Here is a 26,312-nt window from a genome sequence, read left to right as displayed (position 1 = left end):
AACAAATACATTCAAGTTTAGTTTTAAAACTAATAATAGGCCTACTATTAATCAAATCAATGCATGGGGAAATGAATGGCATGACATCTTCAGCTTAAGAATGTTGGCTGCAAACGTGACATGAATCCCGATTTGACCATCCCGAAATATTTCGTGGGAGAGTGTGTGGATGTGCTGATGTCACCTCATGAGAAATGTCTGTAGGGGCAGTGAGACAGACGGGTGCAGGTCTAGGTGTGGTCTAACAGCCAAAACCGGAACTCTCTGGAGCTCCGCGGCCAGTCTCTGCGCAGTAGTGAACGGAGAAAGACGCGCACGGAGAGAAGAGAACTAACACAACTCTAAAAACTGACCCTGAATAGGCGCTGAACTTTTCTACAGGGATGAGTTCATACGGATCACAGACCAGACTAAACCAGATGAGCCGCAGATCCAACTCTCGGCCCGACCTGACCACTGTAGGCTACAGTTTACCCAGGACTGATGGTGGTCAGATGTTCATGAGTGGAAATGGATACCAGTCTGATTACAATGATGGCTATACGCAGACCGTTTCGCACACTTTCTCCAAAAACTCACTGGGAGCTGGAGGAGGAGGAGGAGGAGGAGGACAGAGGTGAGTGTCCATTAGTACATAACGGGCTGTGTGTTACTCTTGCTCTTCAGTGTGTTCTTTAAATTATGGACCCATAAGAAAGACCCATTGCAAATGAATTTAAGGAGACACTTCTGAAACAAACTTCATTCAATCTAGAGCAACAAAAAAGCAATATCTGAACAATACAAAATCCCTCTGGGAAGTGCATGGACAACTATGTCCATCTGCATTATTGTGTTATTGTATTATGGCACCAGACAGGAAACTTTATTTGGTTGAGTATTTTCAACACTTGAAGATGTCGTGCAATCTATTAAACATGAAATAATTGCCGCATTTACTGCAGTTTACAATTTTGCAATTTGCAGATTATTGTACATTTGACTTGAAATAATATGTGCAATGAGTGTTAAATTCATAAAACAACATATAATTCATAATGAAAGTAAACTGACTTGTTTTGGACTCTCATATAGAGCAAACAGAACACATCAACAACTGTTCCCATTTTCATATTTGTATGAATCAATTAAATATCTATTAAAGGAAGATTTCATGTTCAATACAAGTTAAGCTAAATAAACAGCATTTGTGGCATAATATTGATTACCATAAACATTTATTTCAACTCGTCCCTCCTTTTCTTTAAAAAAGGCATAAATCTGTATTACAGTGGGGCACTTACAATGGAAGTGAATGGGTGCCAACCCGTACGCATTAAAATACTCACTGTTTAAAACTATAGCCACAAGACATAAACAATATGTGTGTAAATATGATTTTAGTGTGATAAAATCACTTACTAAATATTTATGTTTTAAGTTATAGCCAATTGTGAAACTTCCGTTGCCATGACGATTTAGTCAACAGACCCTAAAACCCAAAAATGATTGTAAAAATGACATTTAAACAACTTTACATCACAAATAATACATGAGTTTTAACAGAAGAATTCATCTAAGTGCTTTTATCAAATGAAAAGCTTCACATTTCTGCCTTTAAACCCTCCAAACAATTGGCCCCCATTCACTTTCATTGTCTCCATTCACTTCCATTGTAAGTGCCTCTGTAACCTCGATTTTTTCTTTTTTAAAGAAAAGGAGGGACAAATCGAAGTACGTTTTTGTGGTAATCAATATTATTCCACAAATGCTGTTAGCTGACCTTAACTTGTATTTAACCCAGAATATTCCTTTAAATAAATAAAACATTGTGGTTATACTGTACAGGAAGGCTCTTACAGTAGAATTGAATGGGGCCAGTCCATATTAATAAAATAGTCACTGTTTCAAAAGTACAGTCACAAAATGTAAACATTATACATTTTAACATGATTTGAATGTTATAAAATCACTTCCATTGTAAGTGCCCTACTGTAACTCTTTATCTTTCTTTTTTAATGAGAGAAAAATACTGTTGATTGAGCTTAACTTGGATTGAACTGGAATATTCCTTTTACAGAAAGAAAACATTCATATATTTATCTTTAACATTGTATTCATTTACTTTTCATTTCAATTATGGGGATTTACCTTCCTTTAATTTTTTTTTTAGCATGTCATCCATGTCTGTTAACAAAAGAGCTCAGATGCTTTACAATGAGTGCATGAACAGCCTGCAGAGAGCTCAGCACATCCTGGAGACTGTAAGTGTCATTTACGTTCACTATACTTAAGTCCATGTGACCCACACACACCGTGATTAGAGCTTTCACTGCTTTCCGCAGTGTTTCGTTGAGCTATCCATTTACAGCTGGCCCTCCTGGAGCTCTCACATTACCTGATCTGGGTATATTAGCTCAGGTGTCCAGCTGCATTGCCCCATGTTAGGGCTAATGGGCAACAGCTTTGTGAGTGTGCATAATGTGGTGTTTACGGTGTAATAACGATTTCTCTGCAGAGAAACTGGGTCTAACTGTACAACGTATTGAGTAGACTATCTTTTGAATTTCTTGTAGTGCCCTTGCATTATGCTGGTTTCTCAATGACACTTGAAGTAAACTATTGCGGTCCATCCCTCTTTTGTAAGAACTCCCATGAGGTTCAGTGAACTCTCGTTGGGTTGGGGAGTGTTTGTGTGTTTGAAAATAAACAGTGTTCAGGCCAGCTCTGAAGCTCGGAAATGTGATTCAGATGCCAGAGGAAGTTCCCGTGGCTGATCTATTGTATGATTTACAGTGTTAAATATGACAGAATAAACGATGGCATAATTTAACTATCCTAGTTCAGGTTGTTTGTGTTTTATACCTATATTTATAGTCGTGCTACAAAATGAAGTAGATCTGAAAATATATTACTGTTTCCCGCTGTTGGACGGTTGCCATGAAATACTTCTGGGAAGTCAGAATGTTGGGTGTGATGTGCAACACTTCGTCTAAATCTATTTTCAACAGCATGTTTGTTTTATAATTATTATTCATGCAGGTTTTATATTCATTAAAAGACTATATATAATGTAGAATATCTGTACTTTTAAAAATTGGTAAAGATTAATAAATGCTGTAAAAGTATTGTTCATTGTTAGTTCATGTTAACCAATGGAACCTTATTGTTAAGTGTTACCTAGCAGTCTTTACTAAATGGAAAAAGGTGATTAAAAATTGTGATAAACTTGGTAAAATGGGGAACAGTTATGCCACCAAACATATACACTTTCCTAACGTGTGTTTATTTGATAAAAAATAAAATCTCACAGACATGTTCTGCGTCAATTACCACAGGAGTTGTCTTGTTGGTATCTTTTGTTGCACACTTGTAATCCTCAGTAGGAGTATTATTCATGTGATAAAGGTGGATAAGGTGTTTAATTGTGTAATTATTCTGCAGATGGGACCGGCGTCTGAAGTAGACAAAAACATGTTCATGGCAACAGAGGCTTTAGAACAGCTCAAGAAGTGTGCTATGGACTTGAGGAACGCTGGTCAGCCAAATGATATGATCCTCAGAAGGTAACTGCAGTGTGTGTTTGTGCGAGTATGTGTTGTAACATACAGTACCAGTCAAAAGTTTGGATGAAACTATTCATTATTTATTATTACCATTTAATAATTTTATAGTAATAGCAAATTCATAAAACTATGAAATAGCACAAATAGAATTATTGGAGATATTATAAACTAATTAAAGGGGTCAGGAAATGCAATTCTTTATATAATTTCATTATCTTCGCTGAGGTCCACTGAGGTTTTTTTACACCAAAATGGTCATAGTTTAATAATAAATGAAAATTTCCCACCCTGTCTCTGGCCCTCTGACTAAAACGCTTGGTTTTGGCCTCAGCATCTACTTAAAACGTCAATGTAAACAGCAGCTGTTCTGATTGGCTAACATCGTGCAGTGCCTCAAATTCAGCCATATTTGAAACTCAAATGGAAGAGAATGCACAAGCTCTCCACAACATTATAAAACTAAATGTCAGGGTTTACACATAACGCACATCGCATCCAGGATATGACATATTCATGAATGAAACCGTTGACTCATGATTTTGCAGTCAAGTCCAGGTGTTTTTAACTGACCCATTCCTCTTCAATAACAGTTCTTTTGCAGCACATGTATCGTATTATGACTGGTTCACAAGCAGTCCACGCTGATATGAGTCGCACATACACAGTCCATAGTACGGTAAAACATGTTGCACACACGTAGGTGCACTGAGGCACAGATCAGCAGGTACGCATCCAAGCGGTCAAAGATGTGCAGCTAGTGCTTGTTTGCATACACCATCATTTAAAAATAGCGCAGATGGCCGCAAGAACAGCAAGCTGAATGAAGCCGATCTGAGTCTCCTTTTCTGAGTTGTAACTTGACACTGCGTCTTTTAAAATATACACGACTGTAGTCAAAGACGTCTGTGTAATGCATGTTATATGAACAAAAGCTTCAAAATTGTCCAGATGGGTCTCATTTGGTGTTCAAGAATAATTGATTACACCAGGTGTCTCCATAATCCATAAACTACTAACTGTAATCTGATTCTGCACATTTAATCTAAAATGTAATCTAATTGCGAGTGCTAGTGATTTTACTAATCTGATTTCGTAATCCAGACTGCATGTAGTGCATTAGTACCCAATACTGTTCTGTAAAAAATTAAATACAGAGGAACATCAAGTCAGAGAAAAACGTCTAAACATCAGTGTTTCTTTCAGTCTAGAGGAATGTGGCAGCATACACGCAGAAATCCGAAGCTCCATCACGGGCACCACTCTGAGGAGGACCAGCAACATCAGCAGCTGGGAAGACCCCAGCAAGAGCTTCCAAGAGGCAATGTCATGGATTAACCAGAAAAAGGTCTGCTTATATGCCACCATTCATATCAACACATTAACCTGCTCCTCTTTGTGTTACCACTAATCCTACTTGAGAGCATTGAGCCTTGCGAATGAGTCATTAATTGCTAAATATGTCAATATAGAGGGCCTGATAGAAACTCCTTGTCTCTATACTTTCTAAAACAATGTATAACTTATAAATAATTTATAATAAGAATTATTTTAATATCCAGCTGTGTGGACACTTTTGGAGTAAATCAAATAACCTACTCATAGTTCTCTCTGCATATTAAACTGTAAGTAGCCAGTGACATATTTTGGGATGTGCTATGCATTTGACCAAACCTATCTTATTCAAGAGCTTTCTGGAGCTTCTCTTTATTGAACTTAAAAAGTAGATGTGTTGGCAAAGTTTCTCATGAGCTTTCTGGATAGTATCCAACATGTAGAGGTCATTATGTTGAGAAACCCTGTTGAATGACAGGAGTGAAGGGTTTACAGGCCGTACAGCTCATAATGACGGAACTCCAATGGAATCCAGTCTTCCATTGCTGGTTCAGCGCCTGTTAGTGAGTTGTTGGGGTTATGGCTTATCTCACATTCTGACCCACTGAAATGTGACACCTCTCCAAAAAAAAGTGATTACAGGAGAGAGAGAATAGTGGGCTTGTGATGCCCTGACGCTGACTTGTTGTTACTTGTGAGAGTGTAGAGTGAGCTATTTGGTTTCCACACCTACAGCTCCCTACACTCCCGCTGTTGCAGGGCTACTCCCATTTCACTGTCCTACCCCACCACTGCACCACACCCAAAAATCCTGTTCACCCCACCATGAACTGCTGCACATCTGTGTCAGATTTCATCTCTACATCTGCAACTATCAGTCTTGGGATTTTGTTAATTAGTAGATGAATACATAGATCAGCACTTTGATTAAAAACATGACCGATCTAGTGCTAACTTTTTAACTTAAGTTTTAAGAGGTTTTGGTTTCTAATTTGCCCAATTATAACTTTTGATTAAAATAAAACAAGATTGCATCTGTACGTCAGTAGATGGGTGTTACATTTTAAAAATGCAACAACATGTGGAGAGACGAGAGTAGCGGAAACACAGACATGTTTATTGACAGTTCTGTATATGAGAAACCGTGAACTCTGAACTTAGACAGCGACAACCACAAACTTTCCGCTCCAGCAACAGGAACATGGGAAATATATAAATGCCTGTGAGTGCCCGTGAACAAGATGAGTGCACAGCTCACAAACAATCCTCTCCCATAGCACAACCCAGCCATGAAACACTCAGTTTATATAGGGAGGAATCAGCTCACCTGGTTACCACACACCTGAGAGCAATTGAGAGAGAGAAATAGAAAAAGAAAACACACACAAACACACACACACTCTCTACATACACACAAACAATATGGCCAAGAAGGTCATCACAATGGGGGACACGGAAAAGAGTGCGAGCTGTGGAAAAACCGCCGACACTAAACGGCACTGATCACAGCCGCAACGAACACTAACATTCAAAATAACACATTCCAGTGTGTTGTATCTAATAATCATTCAGTGAATACTTGGAAACAACTTTTTTTCTTTTCTATGTATTTGTCCATGTGGTCATTGTTGTTGAGTAAATAAGCTCATCAACCCGTGAGAGCCCAAACACTGTACACATGCTGCAATAGTAGGTAGGTGATTGGTCGATATGATTGACCGCTGCTGTAAACAATCACAGGATTGGCCACTGCTGTAATTAATCGTGCAATGGGTCTGTAGTCATTTGTGCATTTGATGAGAGTTTAGGCAGTTTGACATGAATAAACACTTACACAATTATATTAAAATATATTTACATTTATATTTAATACATTTGGATACTTATGTTGGGGTGGCAGATGGAGTGGCGATGCGTTTTCTTCGGGTGGCATTTGGCACCCTATGTCACCTTGGTAGATCCGCCCCTGCAACACTTTTACTGTTTTGTTTTAGTTTGTTTGATTATTTTTAATCGATTGTATTTCTTTCTTTTTAAAATCATTCCACATTTTTACTGTTTATTTGATTATTTTTTCATCGATTTCTTTATTTCTCTTTAAACTCATCAAACACTTATTACAGTTTAAGTTTGTTTGATTATTTTTTGATCGATTGTCTCTCTTTCTTTTTAAAATCATCCAATACTTTTACTGTTTGTTTATTTTTTTGTTTGATTCTTCTTTCTTTCATTCCTGCTTCAAATATATTTCTTTCTTTGTACAAATGTTCCACTCTTATCCAACCGGAATGCACACACACACACGCACACACTTCCACTGTTTAGACAGAGCATGCATTGTGTTGCTCAAGTAGGAAGGAGGGAGGAAAAACAGGGAGGGGTTGTACCAAAAGCAACAAAGATAAAAGTGGCAAAAGTGACTCAGGAGTAACTGGTTTGTAGTGGTTTGTGTTCTTATAAGTTGTTGAGCTCCGCAGGGGTGAATAGTTGAAATAACTGCAGTCACCTAAAACAACACCGTAAGCATCTTGCAGACCCTGATCCTCATTCCCAGACATTATGTAATAATCTCAAAACTCATCATAGATAAGCTTGAAAGAGCCTCTACAGTCCAGAGCTAAGGTTAATGATTAAAACTGCCACCTACAGGCCAGGATTGAAGATGTCATAAATTGCACTAATCATTAACATCTATATAAAAACAAAGTAAAACGTATTGCATAGTAAATAAATGGATGGTTCATCCCAAAATGAAAATTTGGTCATCATTTACTCTAATGACTTTCTTCCGTGACACACAAAAGATGAATTTTAGAAAAGATATCCTAGTAAAAAAAAAATGTTTTCCCATATAATGAAAGTGATTGATGACTGGCACTGCCAAGCTAAAAAAAATCACTAAAAGGATAATAAATGTAATCCAAAACAATATAAAAATGTGCCATACAAAATACAAATCCTCATACAAGAGTCTTCCTCACAATTTTTTGGGTGCAGTTTTGTCATGTTGAAGCTCGATCCATGGAACAAAGAAAATCATAGACTTTTCATGTTGGGTTGAACTAATCCTGAAGTTTAATCCCCAGTCAATGCTTTTTTATAACATGTGATTAACAAGATGAAACGATAGTGTAGTTACGTGACATGAAACAGATAATAATTTCAGTGAGAGAAATGTGATGGGTGTGTTTGTACATGTGCACTTACCTGGGTTGCTGTGTTTTTGTGTGTTGTAGCGGCTTATTGAAACCGCACCCTTCGGTGATGATACAGAGACGATTAGCCAACAAATTCTGAATCACAACAAGTTCCACAGTTCAGTTCAGAGAAGCCTGGAGGTGGATAGAGCGCGAGATGAACTGGTGAGTGTGTGTGTGGTACACAAACATGTGCAAAGCAAGAATACACACACTTTTGAATATGCGGTTTGAAGATGTTTGCTGACACGTGACTAACACAATTTGCTTAAGCACAAACACAATCACTTGCAGCTTGTGCACACACACTCATGGAACTGCAAACAACCAAGAATAACTGATTATGTTGTTGATACACACTGTATCGATACTACTGGAGAATTGTAAAACGAGTGCCTTTTATATTTAGTTGGGATTAATAATCTCTTCCTGTCTTCCAATTCAAATTCAAACTCATAAATTGAAAGGGAGTCCATTCTTAATTCGAAACTTTCCCCAATATGAATACTGACAAACTGTTTCCCCTTCAGCTGCAGAGCGGAGAAAAGGGTGGACTTCACGCCCTCGATCAAGAATGGGACAGTTTCCAGGTTAGCTAAAAGTTAGCTAAAAGATAATAGTTTACCAAAATAATATTAGGGGCACAAATTAAGGAATTCTTTGTGCTTCTCTTCTTTCATTCATGTAGAAAATGTCCCATACGCGAACAGCTCATCTGCGAGACCTGCAGAACATCATTGAGGAGATTTCGAGAGCCATCATGTGGGTTAATGACAGAGAGGAAGAGGAGCTGGTGTTCGACTGGGGCGATAAAAACATTGACAACTACATCCCCAAAAAACAAGAGAGCTACTCGGTAAGAACAATTTATTCTGCTGAAACACTCACACAGAGGCCCGAAGCATACTCTACGCAAGTACATGAACGTAGATCCTTCTAGCTTCCAGTCGTCTTTGGATTGCTCACTGGGGGCCTAAAGACAAATATATTTTTAAGGCATAATCTAATATCACATCATTCATTTAAACCACACAATGATGACTTTAAGACATTAGACATCACAGCTTCTATTTCTATTACAGCATAAATTATGTAAAGCTGCTTTGAAATGTAAATAAAAAGGACTTCACTGCACAAGGTTGACTTTGTTCATCGTTGTGTTCCAAAATGTGTCAGAGCGCAATGCATAATGCAGCGCGAGTATGCGTAGTTCACTGCCTATGAAATCCCACAATCCTGTGCACACCGTTCCACAATGGTTGAGCTGAAGAAAAGTAATAGCAGCCAAAGAGGCGGTTAATAGTCAATTTGTGTATAAATTTACATGTTTTCCCCATGTTTTCCAACTTTTTATTCTATTTCTAGCGATACATTAGTATAGTAGTTAATAAATAGACACTTGTTTATCCCGAAAGTCTCTTTATTTTGTACTACATTATTAGACCATTGTGGTTCGGTTAGATGAATGAACCAGACGTGTTAACTTTAGTGGAAACCAGATGCCGATAATCAGTTGCTGGTATCCTAGCAACTATGCGACGTTATGCTGCCTCAATAGCCTGTAAAAAATCAGTTTCTGGAGGTAAAAGGTGTCTGTTCAGTCATTAGCTGATAGGACAGTGAGGCAGCTAGACAGCTACCTTTGGTTTCAGATGCAGCCCAAATATATCCGTTTACCTGAATTATAACACATCCGTTTTAATGGCACAGACATTTGAACATAACTCTATCACCCTCTTGAGTACTGAGGTTTGTTACCGCCACCTTAAGAGCACATGTTTGCAGCATGTTGGCCAAACACTGAGGTTTACATATGTAAGATGCATAAATAGAGTATGTTTCTGGCTGTTGGCGCTCAAGGAATGCAGATGATATACAAATAAAATACAACTTAGCATAACAGTTCCCATAGCTCATAGCTTCCATAACAATTAATAATAACTTGACTAGTTTAACGTATGGCAGACTTGTATTTGAAGTCTCTGATGATGACAGTAACTTCCCTCCTACCAGAAACTGATGAGTGAGCTGGAACAGAAAGAGAAAGAGCTGAATAAGGTGAAGATAAAGGTGGACAACCTCCTAAAGAGCCAGCACCCAGCCTCAGATAAAATACAGGTGCGCAAACTCCCCCTACACAACTTGAAACTTTGTAAGGACTGTAATAACTGAACCTGCAACTATACAAAACTCTCAAACATGTGCCAAGTTCCTACATTGAATGTCAATGATATTTGATATATCAGGCTTGGCATCTCTGTTAGTCTGTAGATGATAAAACTGTTAAGCCAGTAATCTTCATATAAATGTTTTTTGCATTAGCATATAAGGGTAGCATTCATTTGCTTTCTCTTTCAGGCTTATATGGACACATTGCAAACCCAGTGGAGCTGGTTACTGCAGATCACCAAATGCATTGATGTTCACCTTAAAGAGAACGCTGCCTACAGTCAAGTAAGAGCCGTCCTAATCTCCACTGTGCTTTTAAAGACTCCCTGAAATCCAAATGTTAGTTTTATGGCTTTTAGTCCATGTCTATTAGCTTTGAGGCCATCGATAGCAGATGTACACATGCAAGTAGCAAATCATGCTTCATAGCTGTGAAATAAGGTTTTAAGTATATTAACTATTTCATTAAATTAATCTGTATGTCCTGCCCACATTTCCTGTTTCAATAGTAAAAACATCAATACATGCACTGGCATACAGGACACCAGGGGTGTAGCACCAAATTTTGGGCCCTGGGTACAAACCATCTTGCTGGGCTCCCGTACCAAATATGTATGTATAGAAAACTGACTTCTAAGGGGCCCCCTGCCTCGGGCCCTGGGTACTCGGTACCCTTTACCCCCCCAGTCCGACGCCCCTGCAGGACACCCCACCGGGTTTTGCACACCAGACACTTAAGTTGCTGGGTGCATTTCTGAGGAAACGGCCAGAAATGGCAACATGACAGTTGTCAAAAGCTCTTCCTGAAGTTGTGTACTTGTGCATCAGTTGTTTTGAAACCATCTATAGTCACCCAAAAATATTATTGATGGGAAAACAGTCTTAAATGTGTTGTTTGGTGTGTGTTATGCTTTGTAGTTCTTCAAGGAGGCCAATGAAACGTACACCAGGCTGCAGAAGGACGATGAGGGAATCCGTAGGAAGTACACCTGTGACAAGAACACACCTCTGGAGAGCCTCGCAGAAATGCTCAAAAACCTGGAGGTGACAGAACCTGATTTGATATAATCAGCATGAGAAAAAAAAATGGCATTTATTTTTTTATATATGATTATATGGTGTGATTGGAAAAAAAAAATACAATTTGTAAAAACATGAGTTTGAATGTGAATTTTTGAATATACTGATATATCTGAAAGGACAAATTATCATATTAAAGATCTGTCCGATTCTATGATGTCATTTCCTATTCAAATATGATGTAAATGCACTACGCAAATCATTTGTGTTCAGAATTGTTGCACCAACTTTTCTTCATGATTGTGTATGTATGTGTGTAGAAAGAGAAAGAGAGGATCATAGATAGTAAGAGGCAGGTACAGACTCTGGCCAGCAAGTCCAAGAACATTGTGTGTCTGAAGCCTCGTAACCCAGAGGAGAAGAGCAGCAGTCCGGTCATAGTGCAAGCTCTGTGTGACTTCAAACAGGATCAGGTGAACATCACACACACACACACACTAAAGAAGTCATTTTCTTTATTCTCCATTGATTACAGTAGATGTTTGGAAGAGTTGCAACTTACCTATCAAATACAAGAAGACATTTTTATAAAAAAAAAAAAAAAACATTTAATATATTCTATATTGCTTTGTTTAGCATGTAGTGTGGACTGTTTTCTGCAAAGCTCGATGGACTCAGTGCATGTGTGTGTGTGTGTATTACAGAAGGGCATTTTGAAAGGAAATGAAGCTATTCTGAAAGACAACTCTCAGCGCAGTAAGTGGCTAGTGACTGGACCTGGAGGACTGGACATGCTCATACCATCAGTGTGCCTCATTATACCACCACCTAACCCTCTGAGCATCAGCCTCGCACACAAGTACGACAAACAAACATGCACACAGATCAAAGAGTAACTGATAGTGTAATAGTAAAGAACTGCATTGATTAATTGACAGGAACGAGCAGTACTTTGAAGCCATCATGTCCATCTGGAGTCAGCTGTACATTAACATCAAGAGTCTGATTTCTTGGCAGTACTGCATGAGGGATATTAAACAGATCAACTCCCTCACGCTCTCTATGGTATGAATTTCAACTGCATTTACTGGGGCAAAAAGGCACATTTACCATTTTGACATATCAGGTACTAAAACTATAGAAAATGATAGTCTATTTCAGGAATACTGTATATTTTAATGAAAACCAACAGAACATTTATATCAGCCAACTAAACTCAGTTCCACTTACTGCTCTTAAATATTGAGGTTTTCTGAATTGAGCCGAGAACGTATTCACAAATGTCTCCATCTCTGGCTCCAATAGGTATTAAAAAATATGTATTTCTCTCTCTGTCCCTCTTTCTCTGTCTCAGCTGTCACAAATGCGCCCTGAGGAGTATCGTAACATCATTAAGAGTCTGGAGATGCACTACCAAGAGTTTATGCGCAACAGTCACGGCTCTGAGATGTTTGGAGGTGATGACAAGAGGAAGATGGAGCAACAGTACACAGGAGCACAGGCGCATTATGACCAGCTGGTGATCCATCTGCCCACCTACAGTAAGATCAAGACACCAGCACATATACTGTTCACATACCTGACAACTTCATTTAGAAAGTCACAAAAATATGACTCAATTTGTTTCTTTAAATGAGTCATTAAAAACTCATGAACTCACAAGTTAGCAGTTTCAATCAGCTGATGGATTTACATGCTGAATTTGTCAGAGCGGTTACTGAATTGACAACTTTGACCATACAAAAGGAGCCCACAAATTTATAAACTGTGTCAGAAAAAAAGGTACTAAAACTAAGAAATTAGTTAATATCTTCTTTACAGCATCTGAGGTTCAGCAAAGAACCCACTTTATATCAAGAATCGTTTGTGGCGGTAGAGTTCATGAATTGCTACATGGTTGTTTGGAAAGGTCTTGACGTTTACTGTAGCAAAATCTCTTTCAAAGCAAGTCAGTCCACTCTGTGGCCATCTTGGGAACTCTTCTGGGCTGCTGTTTTCTTTGGAGACAAGTGGCATTAAAAGTAATCCTACTTATCTACTTGAATGGAGAAAGACTGAAATCTTCAAAACCGTTGGTCAAGATTGCGATAAAAAAAAAAACCAGTTACAATCAGCAGTAAAATCTGACAACAATGCAATCATAAATTGTGCTACTTTAGCTCCCATTACACTACAAAAAACAATACAAAATGTGGTTCGTCCAGCTAATTCAAATGCAAGTTTTTTAGATGATTGACAGGCGATTTCTGTATCTGAAATGTTATTGGCTCTTTTGCCTGTAAGGCGGGACTTCCTTTTTCTGCATCCGCCATATTGGGTGTTCCAGTTTCTCTCATTCATTTTAATACAAGTTTTCTGTCTCGGGCTAAATTGAAGGTTCTTCAGATCAGCGTTTTGGTTTCTGTGTTCTTTAACGCACCATACATAGATTTTCTAAATAAAAGTGTTCTCCTATGGGACCAGTCTATAAAACAATGTGGTTCCAATTAGAGGAACCTCTATTATTAAGAGTTTAAGGGACTTCTTACTTATAATGAATAATGTAATTAAGGTTTTCTAAATTAATTGCCAATGTCTGTGGAATATTAAGCGGACTTAAAATGTGAACGCACTGCAACTTTACAAGACACAGACCTGAGGATAGGACTACTGTGCTAGAAGATCTGTTAGATCTTAAGGTTTGATCTGTTTTTCAGGAGAGAATGGGGTGAAAGTTGATGTCACTAAGCCGTTGAAGGTGGAGACTGATGGAAAGAAGATTGAGACTGATGGAAAGAAGGTGGTGACAGATGGAAAGAAGGTGGTCAGCTCAGGTCTGAACATGGGGTTCTTCTCAGACCTGAGTACTCTCAGACACAGACTTGAGGTAGCGGAGTCAGGCTTGATTCAGAATCTCCATGTTCCTCTGAAGGAGAACGGTGTACAGGAGTGCTCCCGAAGAATTGTGCTGCTGCAGGTACAAACACGGATATAAAGCTGACACACAAACGTCACTAGCACCTAATATGAATTTAAAGCATGTCAATCTTTGGTCAAGGCTTTGGACTTTAACGTTGACACCATCGCACTCTTGTTTTCAAGTGTGATTACACAAACTATTACACCAAGCAAATGTTTTTAACTGATTTAATGCTCTTTTTCTTGTCTGTAATGGCAGAGTGTGCATCGCGATCTGGACACCATCCTGGACGAGTACCTGCGACTGAGAGAGAAGATTTTGAGAGAGTTAGAAGGAAGCACCGACGCAGAGCAGACCAAGTTCCTGCGGACAGAACTGGACTACGTTAGTCAGAAACTGGGCAGCCTGCAAGGCTTCTCAGATGCTTATATCCAGAGGCAAGAACATTCAACACGGCCAATACTGTATCTCTTCACCATGATCATTTCTTATCAAATATGCTTCCTACTCTCAGAAGGACTTGTTGAGTTTGTAATAAAATGGCAGCAATAACAGTAAATGATGTGAATGAAATCTGAGTGTGCAAATGCGCATGTTTTCAGACTGACGGCTCTTCAAGCGGTGCTGCATAGCCTCCTGCAGGCTGAGGACATCGTTAAAGTCCACGAGGCTCGTCTTACTGAGAAAGAAACCTCTTCTCTTGATCTGGATGAAGTGGAGAGGTACCGCATGACTCTCAAGGTGAACTAAAATGTTTATCAGTTCATATAATTTACCAACTCTTGATATGACTCCTTGTCTCCTTTGATATCAATATATTGTTTGAATAAGTGGTGCCGTGTGCCATGCAGAACATGAAAGCAGAACTGGAGCAGAAGAAAGGAGTTTTGAAGACTATGGAGTCTGAGCTGTCCAAGGCTGTCCACTGGAACGGTCAGATTGACCAGTCTTTCCATCAGTGCGACGTTGACCTGTCCAAATATACAGAACTCGTCGGACAGATGACTGACCGTTGGCGACGAATTGTGACCCAGATTGACAGCAGGTAGAGGAGAACATGTAGTGCTGATTGTTCTGAATTTGTCCTGAAGTTTCACATGCATCACTGGGACACACACTGACAAATGCATTAGAACTGTTGAAGGTATCACCACCATAATCCTAAATTTAGTCCATATCTTGCTTTTTGTTTCTCAGGACATGGGACCTGGAAAAACAGGAGAAACAGCTGAATCACTACAAGCAGACGAGCTCCATGATTAACAAATGGATTCAGGAGACACGTCAGCGCCAAGACATTCTCCAGATCACTAAATTCAGCAGTGTGGATACCTTAAAGGACCACCTCAATCAGCAGAGAGTCAGTCCAACATGCCATATCTCAATCAAATAACGCTTGCTTAGTCTATCATATTGGCTGTTTAAACATCTTGTAGGCTGCCTGCATAGACGTGATGATTTTTTAAATATACTAGTATTGGGTTTGAGTCCACCTTAGTCGAGTCAGAGTCAAGTCAGCATCTTTAAACATGCAAGTCGGAGTCCAAAAGGGGCCCAGTTGGACTCAAAACCAAGTCCATTACATGCCAAGTCGAGTTCGAATGAATCTATTCAAGATTCTGAATTCAAATTGTAACCGTGAGCTCAACATCAATATTTTACACTTATTTTAACCTTCACAACTAAGAAAAACTACAAATACAAAAACTCCTCTGCTATGTTGCATTGCATGTATACTGTATATATTATGATTAGTATCCTGCTGAACAGATTTCAGAGTGGTTTCAGAATGAAAGCATATGCTTTAGGTGTATGAAAACAAAACTGTCCTTGAACACAAAGTTCAAGTTAACCAACTTGTCTTTTCACTTTAGTTTTATCTGAAATTATCCCTATCTAAATAAATAATAGTCTATACTGAGATTTCTTTCTTAGTCTCTATCTGCCGACTGGTTTGGGAAAATAATGAGTCTAATTAGCACTCCCTGAGAAGTTACATCTCACAATCTGAGTGCAAATGCTACACCCAAAAACACTGGAAAACCCCACTCTTAATATTACGGCCATTTAACACGGACATGGTTGACTAGTTAATTTGCGGAAAATGGCAAAATGCAGGGCAGTTCTGCACACTGATTGTACACTTGTAACCCTGATGCGTCCGTGTGTTATCGTTTTAAAAAAGAATTACTGTAAGAATTTCTGGGAAATTGGGTTTCCCAGAATCTTCTGCAGAATTTGGTTCTTCCCAACAGTGACTACATGATATTGAAATTTTTGACAATTACAAAATGTGCAAACATTCATTGATGATGATTTGTGTAATTTACTAGTATACATTTTAAGTAATGTAGCTTTTGAAGGGCAGTACTACATAAAATATATAATTATTAGGGCTGCCGATTTAACGCGTTAATTCAGTGAGATTAATTTTACAAAAAATAATGCATTAAAAATATTTACGCAATTAATCGCATGCCCACGGACCATAATAAGGAAGATTTCTGAGAAATGCAAGCTTGTAGTACCACCTGTTTACTCCAGAGGGCAGTAGGTGGAATGTCAGCTGTATGAGCAACACACAGTTTATACAGTGAAGAAAACACTTCAGTAGGCAGAACAACACAAACATGTGTTACGTTCTTGTGTTCAAAACACTTGAAGGAGCGCAAATTCAAACTAATGGATCTCAAGATGTGTTTAAAGATTGAGTATTAAACTATAATTAACTTGAAACAGTGACCTAAACATTTTATGTTTATGATGCAATGCACCCGAGACGCTACTCAAGCATGTATGACGCAGGTGTAGATTGACGGTCCGTAAAACAAGCCCTCATAATAAATCTCGAACCGATTGACAAATTCACTTGTGTAATGGATTGCTGTGAACTGTATGTCAATGATTGACTTATGATCAATAATATGGTAGTAAACAATACATTGTATTCTAAAGTCTTATCAATGATTAAATCTTCTGCTACAGGAATGTAAAGCATTTTAATTATCTGAATATTTTTTATTATATATATAATTTTTAAATATTTAAAGATAACTATGTATAATTATATATTGATATAAATATGTATAATCATTATATATTGAGTTATTGTTATATAAGGGGCTTTCTCAGCAAATATTTGTATATGCGATTAATTAATTAATGTAATTAATTCGATTAAAAATTGTATTCGATTGACAGCCCTAATAATCATAGATCTCTTATAGTTGTATACATACTGAAAGTGATGTGAAAACGTATAGGCCTAAAACAAAAGGGTTATGCAAACTTCTGCACTTCACTGTATCCATATAGTTTGTGAAAAATTATATTTTGTTTTAAAATTCGTTTTTCACGATTTAACCACATTTCAGCTTTTTTATGTACAAATTCCATGTAGCCTAATCTATCTTTATGATGTCAAGTTGCATGTGTAATTATGAGTAGACTTGTCATGTCAGGTTCACATTTTAAGACAAATTCACAACCTTGGAACCTAAAATTCAAAATACAATCCCCACATCTCACCATTTAAGTGCTACTATGTATAAAGTGCAGTGTAGCTGTCTGAATGTGACATTGTCTGATTTAACTCCGTGCTCTTGGGAAAATGAACATTCACAGTGACAGAAAACACCTTGCTTACATTTTTACGTGTTGTGCGAAGAAATGGATCAGTTTCTTTCAGCTCGTTGTTAAAAATGCATTTGCCTATTATTTTGGGCAATTGCGCTGACTGCCAGGACGACATAGAGCACGAGCGCCAAGTGGTTTGAGTGTAGTTGGAGGGGGCCCCCCCTCTAGAACCGCCACTGCTGTGAAACAAACTCTGGCTGCATCTACGACATCAGGGGGTTCTACATCTGGATGCAGACAGAGATGTGTTCATTTATTTCTATTTTGTTATTTTATTCATTTTTGTATTTTTCTTTGCATCACAAATGCCATGGCATGGACTCCAGTAAAAAAAACCCAAAGCCTCGAGTCCGAGTAGAAAAGGTATCCTAGTCTGCGACAAGTCAAAGTCCATTAAAATTGGACTCATGACTCAGACTCTTGTCTCGAATCAAGTTCCCCAACTCTAATATATACCGTATATTTAGATAGAAGTTATATTTCATTCAGTACTGGAAAGTATCTATAAACAATAAAAAACGATTTTAATCTAATATAAAAACGGGCCATTTCACACAATATTTTGTGTGCTATGTAGGGATTGGTCAGGCAGGTGGGTTTGTCGTCCTGTAGCCAACTTGATGCTTAATGAGGTTGGGTAATTTACAGTATGTAGTAGTACTAGTTTATGGATTTTTTTAAATATTTGTTTTAGCTTTAATATTTTGTATGGATGTGATTTAAAGGAGGCGAATTATAGATGCAGTTTCTTTAAGAAGGTTTTAGCATGCTGAGTGTTCGGCTAGCCTCTCATGCGATTCATGAGGAGCACTTGTTTTGACCTGTATGAGTGACTGTTAATGGACTCGCTGCCTACGTAGAAAGTAGAGAGCACATCACCTTGATAGGTTTTGGGAGCCATGGTGTATTTACTTTATTGTATTGTTCCTTTATTTTATTTGTGAAATTAAGGATTTGCTGTACATTTTTGTAGGCGCTGTATTCTGAGATAAAGGGAAAGAAGGAAAAAGTGGATGACGTGGTCCGAGACTCTGACACTTGTGGTGCCTCCATAAAGGTGAAACGAATATTTTTTGATTTTCATAATTAAAAGAAATATATAAAAAAAATTGCAAAAAAGGCTTATAAATATCTTTCGGTTTTCCTAGGATTATGAGCTCCAGCTGGCTTCCTACAGCGCAGGTTTGGAGACTCTGCTAAACATTCCCATTAAGAAGACTATGCTTCAGTCTCCAGCCACTGAACTGAGGCAGGAGGTAATAATAGTAGATTCAACAAAGAGCAATGTTCAAATGTAGAGCTAAATATGAGGTGTAACACTACGGTAAATGAAATTATTTTGAGTAGGTAACGAGTAATGACACCGCAATACTTTTTCTACAGTCACTAACTTGTAACTGTTTTGCTAAAGGCAATGGAGTTGCAGTCACACTACATAGAGCTCTTGACACGTTCAAGTGACTACTATAAGTTCCTCGGGGAAATGCTGAAAAACATGGAGGAATTAAAGGTAAGAAAACATGTCTGTGTGTTTAGTTAACCTAATTATGAATGTGTATTTTATTACTAATGAAGACCTATTTCAGGATGTCCAATCACCTGGGGGTTGTGAGGGAATTGTTTGGAGGGTCATAAGAGAGTGAAAGAAATGCCAAGGCAAATTATGTTTAATAAAAATGTATAATATTTATATAAAAATTTTTTGAAAGGTTTAATCAAAATGTAATAAGAATAAGTAAAATGGACATAGAAATACTTCACAAGTGAACATGGAACTGTTGTGAAATTAATTATATATACTTAAAATATTTACTTTTTTAAAAACGTTTAAACTAAAAAAATTAAAAAACTTAGGTAACAAGCATTTACCAGACAAAGTTTCTGGAAATCTGTGAGCTAAATTATTAATTATATTGTTTACATTTTAAATTTTGATATATGTTTCCAAGGTAAATACCAAAATAATTGGCTAAGTATATAAGTGCTGGGGTTACACAAGGTGCCATGCAGTATGTGAAGAGCAAGACCTAAGAAAGCTACTTCAATAGCTAATATACGCAGTGTAAATACTGTCACAATACAAGATACAGGTCACCTATTTTAAGTCACTTAAATTTAGACAATACAGATAAGTCTAGTTAAGAAGTTTAGTATTTAGACTTTAAATTCAGTGGTGCTGATACCAATTCCAGTACAATAAAGGAAACCACAAGGAACCACAATGCTTAAAATGTTGCGTTGCTATATGAGGATGTCATGTTTTAGTATATTTTTCAAAAATGTGCATAATTAGGTCAAATAGTGGAATTTGTTTTAATATTATTCGGTTACATTGTGTCCATTTGTTTGTCCTAAAAGTATTGTTTACTTACTTATTCTGATTTGTTTACAACTTCCACTGATATATTACATGTGAAACTTTGTTCATGAATAGATGCGGAACACCAAAATTGAGCTTTTGGAGGAAGAGTTGAAGCGCTTAAAAGATGACCTGAAAGATCAAACCCACAAGAACAAATCAATGGAGGACAGTCTGACTCGCTATCGGCTGGAGCTCACTCAATCTAAAGAGCATCTTATATCCATGGAGGAGGTGAAGAGAACCCAGGCTAGACAGTGCAGTGCTACCCAGGAAAGCCTGGACAGCACCCAGAATAAGCTGAAGAGCTTACAAGATGAGGTGTCTCAGCTCTCTTTTCTCATTGAGGATGAGAAACGCAAACGGAGGATGGCTGAGGAACGATACACTAGCCAGCAGGAGGAGTATGAGCTTGCTATCCGCAAGAGACAGAAAGAACTGGAAGAGCTCAACTTTTCCCAGAGTCAGTTTGAAAGGGCCATCAAAGACAAAGAGCGGGAGATTGAACGTCTTAACGTTCAGCTCCAGGATGAGACCTCCCGTCGTAGTGCAGCAGAGTCAGAGACCTCAAAGGTAAGAGCCCAGTTGACCCAGGACATTAATAACCTTAAGCAGACTTATGAATCTGAGATCCACATCACCAAGACCAGTGTGCTCATGGCAACACAGCAGAAGGACGAGCAATCAGCAACTATTAAACTCCAGTTAGACAGGCTGACTTCTGAGAAAAGAGACTTGGAAGAAGAACTTAGAAAGCTGCAGCTTTCTTTCAGCCGTTCAGAAGAAGCAAAGAGGAAAGCAGAGGAGGAAGCACATCAGCAGAGGTCTTCAGCATCAGAGGGGAGCCGGTGCAAGAGGGAACTGGAGTCACAGATTCAGATTATGATACGTCAAAGGGAAGAGATTGACACAAGACATAAATTAGATCTGGCAGAGGCCAACAGAGTTGCTCAGGAAAAGGTCCATCAGATTACCTTGTTGACACAGAACCTTCAAGATGAGACCAGGAGGAAGAAATCTTTGGAGGTTGAGAACCAAAGCCTCAAACAGTCTCAAGCTGAACTGCTCACTAAGCACACTTCCAACACAGAGGTCATTAATAAGCTAAAGATCTCAGAGCAAGAAATGGTCATCATAAAGCGAGAGATGGAGAAGCAAATGAATGAGAAGAGCAAGTTGGAACAGAATACCACCACACTGCAGATTCGCATCAGTGAACTGCAGTCAATGGTGAATGGGTTGCAGGCTGAACTGGAAAAAGAGAAGAGGAATACACAGGAAGAGCTCACAAGGAGAAAGAGGATAGAAACGGATCTGGATAGGGTGAATCAGATGTGCTGTGAATACACCACTACCATCAACACTCTACGGGTCCATCAAGAGCAGGAAAGTACTTCTGGACGCAAGTATGAGCAGGAGCTTCGCAGTCTAAAAGTTGAGTTGGAGAGAAGCCAAAAGGAATATAAAGACATGGTAGAGAATCTGACCAGGGTAAATGCGGAATTGAAGGCCTTACAGCAGCTGCTTTTACAGGAACAGGCTCGCGTCCGTGAGGCCAATCAACGGAATGACTCTCTCTATAAGACAATAGAAGAAAAGTGTCGTATGTTAAATGAGAACACAAGTGAGATTGAAAAGCTGCAGAGCCTCACTCAGAATCTTACCAAAGAACGCCTGCGTCTTGAGGAGGAACTAAGGACCATGCGACTGGAACGGGATGACTTAAAAAGAAGCCTGAGCACCATTGAGAATGAAAGTGCATCCAGATTGTCAGCCATTCAGTTCCAGTTACAAACCAGCAATAAGAGGGCACTGGAACTGCAAGAACTAATCAATGAACTGACTCAAGAGAAGGAAAGTTTAAGAGTGGAAATTGCCCAAATCCAAAAGCAGTTCTCGGAGGTATTTTTTTGAGTGACAACTGATTTTTCTTCTTAATCAGTTGAATCAGAATCTCCATCAGAATTATGGTTTATATAAAAATGGCTTTGCTGGATAATGTTTCAGTGACCTTTGAAAACAACTTTTCTGCATAACACTGCATGGTTGCAAATTGATATTTCAAATTTTTCTGGTTTGCAAAAAAAATTATTTTGTTTGAAAATTGATAACATAAATAATCTCTGCCTGCATGATTTATGTTGCTTTTTCTAACCTTGTTTGCATCATATTAATTTGTGTTGTGATACAGAAATCTTTCTATGAATTCTAATTCGAAATAGTTCCTCAATGAACAGTTTCTCTTTTGTTTACAGACATCCATGATGATCCAGCGGTCTGAGACCCACTACAAAGAGATTGTGCAAGAGAGAGACAGTCTCTTAAGCAAACTGAAACTGTTGGAAAAAGACAAAGGTAAGCAGCAGCGCTATGAAGAGGAGCTCAGACGCATCAATGTCTCCTTGGAATCTGAGATTAAACAGAAGCAACGCCTCCAGGATGAAATTGACAAAATTACCAAGGAGTTCAAATATTGGAAAAGCCAATATGAGTCAAAAGAGGGGCAGATCAGACTGAGCGAGTTAGACAAAGACAAAGCAGAGCGAGACAGGGCCTCTTTGCAGAGCGAGATCCAGAGATTGACTGCCGAGCTTAGGAGTGTGGAAGAGCGCTATCAGAGTCGTCTTCACATCTCAGAGAAGGAAATCTCAGTGCTCTCTCAGAAGAGAGAAGCTTTGGAAATGGAACTGAGAAGGTTGCAACAGCGTCCCATTTCGTCCTGTAGGCATACACAGACTGATGAGGTTTCTAAAACTGTCTGTGATAGTGTGTACCAGAAAGTCACAGTGCAAGGTCTTCGTGGTGAGGTCTCACTTACAGAGCTTGTGGATTCCAACTTGCTTACTCAAACAGATTTGGATAAAATAAACCAAGGAAAATTAACAAGCAAGGATATTGAGGACAGGCTCAAATCATACCTAGGTGGATCATCTTGTATCGCTGGTATATATGATGAAGCCAAAAACAGGGTTGTGCCCTTTTACCAGGCTATGAAAGAAGGACTGATTCGGCGGGGAACCACACTGGAGCTCCTGGAGGCCCAGGCGGCCTCTGGTTTCATAATTGATCCAGTAAATAATGTTTGCCTGACTGTGGAAGAAGCGTGGAAGAGAACTCTTGTGGGACAGGAGTTTAAAGATAAACTGCTATCTGCTGAGAAGGCTGTCACAGGATATAAAGATCCAGCAACAGAAAAGATCATCTCACTCTTTCAAGCAATTGAGAAAGAGCTGATTGAGAGGGGTCATGGAATTAGACTGCTGGAGGCTCAGATAGCCAGTGGAGGCATCATTGACCCCAAAGGGAGCCATCGTATTGATGTGGAAGTGGCTTACAAGAGAGGTTACTTTAACCGTGAAATTAATGATATTTTGGCAAATGAGGGCGATGACACCAAAGGTTTTTTTGACCCTAACACCCATGAAAACCTCACATATCTGCAACTGAAGAAGAGGTGCATCACAGATCCCAAGACAGGGCTCATCCTTTTGCCTTTGAAGGACAAGAACAAGCTGCAACAAACAACAACTCAAAAGAACACTCTCCGCAAGAGGAGAGTGTTGATTGTAGATCCCGACACAGGGAAAGAGATGACCGTACGGGAAGCTTACCATCGAGAGTTAATTGACTATGACACCTTTCTGGAACTTTCTGAACAAGAGTGTGAGTGGGAGGAGATCAAAATCTCAGCATCTGATGGCAGCCAGCGCATAGTTGTTGTTGATCGCAAGACAGGAAATCAGTTTGATATTCAAGATTACCTTGACAGGGGTATTATTGACAGACAAAGCCTGGACAAGTACCAAGCAGGGACTCTGACACTCACTCAATTCGCAAATCTGATCACTAGGAAAAGCAATAGCTCTGAGCTTGCCATCTGCTCCAGCAGTCCTGAGAATGTTGCTATTTGCAGTAGTTCCGTGCAGGTTGCACCATCATCTCCAACTGTCCGCAAACGTTTTGCTAGTGCATCTATTGCACTCTCCCCTTCATCTGAAATTTATGATGACCAGAGCCCTGTGGGAGCCATTTTTGATACAGAGACCCTAGAGAAGATAACCATCTCAGAAGCCCAGCGACGTAGAATAGTGGACAACATCACCGCTCAGCGGCTCCTGGAAGCTCAGGTTTGCACTGGAGGTATTATAAATCCTATCACTGGCCAGAGACTCTCTCTGACAGATGCTGTACAGCAGAGCATCATTGATGAAGATATGGCTGTCAAGCTTAAACCAGCACAGAAGGCTTATGTAGGTTTCGATGATGTCAAGACCAAGAGGAAACTGTCTGCCGCTGAGGCCATAAAGGAAAAATGGCTCCCTTATGACGCAGGGCAGAGGTTTCTGGAGTTCCAGTACCTGACGGGAGGACTCCTAGAGCCAGAAACTTGTCGGCGTGTGACCATTGAGGAAGCCATCCGCAAAGGATGGCTTGATGGCAAAGGGGCACAAAAGCTGCAGGATACAAGAAACTACATTAAGAACCTGACCTGTCCTAAAACCAAACTAAAAATCTCATACAAAGAGGCAATGAATAACTGCATGGTGGAAGAGAACAATGGTATGAAGATGCTCCAGGCTACTTCTATGTCTACAAAGGGCATCAGCAGCCCATACAATGTGTCATCAGGTCCAGGCTCTCGCACAGGATCCAGAGTAGGGTCGCGTACTGGCTCAAGAAGCGGCTCACGCAGAGGCAGTGTTGACTACTCCTCTTCAAATACTTACAGCTACATCAAATCTTAGGAACACATTTAGCTGTAATCCCTATTCTTAGTATGTGCAATACACATTTAAGAATTCCTTTTTAGTCATCTTGTTTTAAGTATGGGTTCGGGATATAGAATATTGTTTGATTTATTTGAAACCATTTATTTCATTTTTTACTTGGCTAACTAATGCTAATACATTTTCTTGGGTATCTTTTAGGATGGTTTTCAGATCATTAATGTGATGGATTGATTAACACAAAGCAAATTTTAGATTTTAAATGGCATTTAACATACTGTTTTTCATCATTCCTTAATTGATTTATTTGGTGTGATCATTTTCAAATATTTTCATATGCATGTTTTATTTGAAAAATCTGCACTAGCATAGTATCAACGTGTATTTACGAATTTAAATGTAGAAATATTTTTTTTGTGTGTGTGATATGCTTTTAATGGATGAATATTTGATTGGATTGTTTGTATATGGAGGAATCTGAACAATAAATCAGCTTATACTAACAAAATGTAAAGCATTGTCCTCTCTTTCACTGTCAGCATGAGATTTATTAAATAGTCCAGTTTCAAAGTTGCTAGACTAGACATGGGACTATAAAGAATTAAATGGTAAAGGTCAAGAGGTGGATGGTGTGGACACGTTGGTGGAGTTAGGTTCAGATGACCAAACCTCCAAGTAGAGCTGGTCAAGAAGAAAATTCTAATCCTACTTAGACTATACTATCATTCTGTTGTCATCCCACTTTAATGGAAATTAAAATCTGTTTCAAGCTTATTGAGCATAATCATGAAGAATCCATGAACATTTTAGGAGGAACGATTCCATTCAGTCCAGTGCTTTAAGATGCAAATCATTTAGACTGCTATAATCAGCCTTTTGTTGAATCTTTCAATTATTTAGGGGGAAATTCTGTTGTCCTAACCAGCAGCCCATTTATGCATTTATCACTAAGCATGAGTTGGTGTAGAGTATTCAACATCTTTGATTTGTCATATCATTCATAAAATGTACTTGCTGATTTTATGAATGTTTGTTGAATAATTGGCCCTAATGCAAACATCTATTGAAAGGAGGAAATTGAAAAAGTCTAAATAGCTTTTGACATCTTGAAATACTTGTTTTACTTTACCAAATTATCTTTATTATGTAATAATGAACAGTCAGGCAGTCATTATCGTAAAATAAACTTTGCATTGTGATCACTCTAGTATCATCAAGGGGTTTAGTTTTCTCATTATACAAAAATATTTGATCACAGAATATCATGATTGACCAATCAGAGTCAAGTATTCCAAAGAGCCATGATACAATTAACTGTCTCTTGATTTATTAATTTTACTACTTTATATATCATTCAGGTTTGTGGAAAATGTATAATTGTTAACGGACTTCTCACAGTTTAGCAAGAACAGGGGGATTTCCATTCAA

General features: G+C 38.6%; 1 protein-coding gene across 2 annotated transcripts; it reads left to right on the top strand.

Annotated features, from left to right (window-relative positions):
• The first annotated feature begins 275 nt into the window (after nt 1-275).
• Nucleotides 276-25,388, top strand: LOC127645019 (desmoplakin-like). Of its 2 annotated transcripts, none has more exons than XM_052128511.1 (24): nt 276-616; nt 2,153-2,243; nt 3,424-3,545; nt 4,749-4,890; nt 8,114-8,239; nt 8,605-8,664; nt 8,763-8,930; nt 10,088-10,192; nt 10,433-10,528; nt 11,162-11,287; nt 11,584-11,736; nt 11,968-12,122; nt 12,202-12,328; nt 12,618-12,804; nt 13,960-14,219; nt 14,421-14,599; nt 14,765-14,903; nt 15,014-15,207; nt 15,360-15,522; nt 18,772-18,855; nt 18,947-19,054; nt 19,210-19,308; nt 20,233-22,059; nt 22,413-25,388. In XM_052128511.1, the coding sequence occupies exons 1-24, from the start codon at nt 384-386 to the stop codon at nt 24,900-24,902; spliced, it is 7,434 nt and encodes a 2,477-aa protein (XP_051984471.1). In that variant the 5' UTR covers nt 276-383; the 3' UTR covers nt 24,903-25,388. The 2 variants fall into 2 exon arrangements, with proteins under 2 accessions (XP_051984471.1, XP_051984472.1); XM_052128512.1 differs by having other exon boundaries at nt 277-616; nt 20,233-20,730.
• The last annotated feature ends 924 nt before the right edge of the window (nt 25,389-26,312 follow it).

This window comes from Xyrauchen texanus, chromosome 6 (genome assembly GCF_025860055.1).
Source record: "Xyrauchen texanus isolate HMW12.3.18 chromosome 6, RBS_HiC_50CHRs, whole genome shotgun sequence".
NCBI classification, from domain to species: Eukaryota; Metazoa; Chordata; class Actinopteri; order Cypriniformes; family Catostomidae; genus Xyrauchen; species Xyrauchen texanus.
This window is presented reverse-complemented; position numbering and strand designations above follow the sequence as displayed.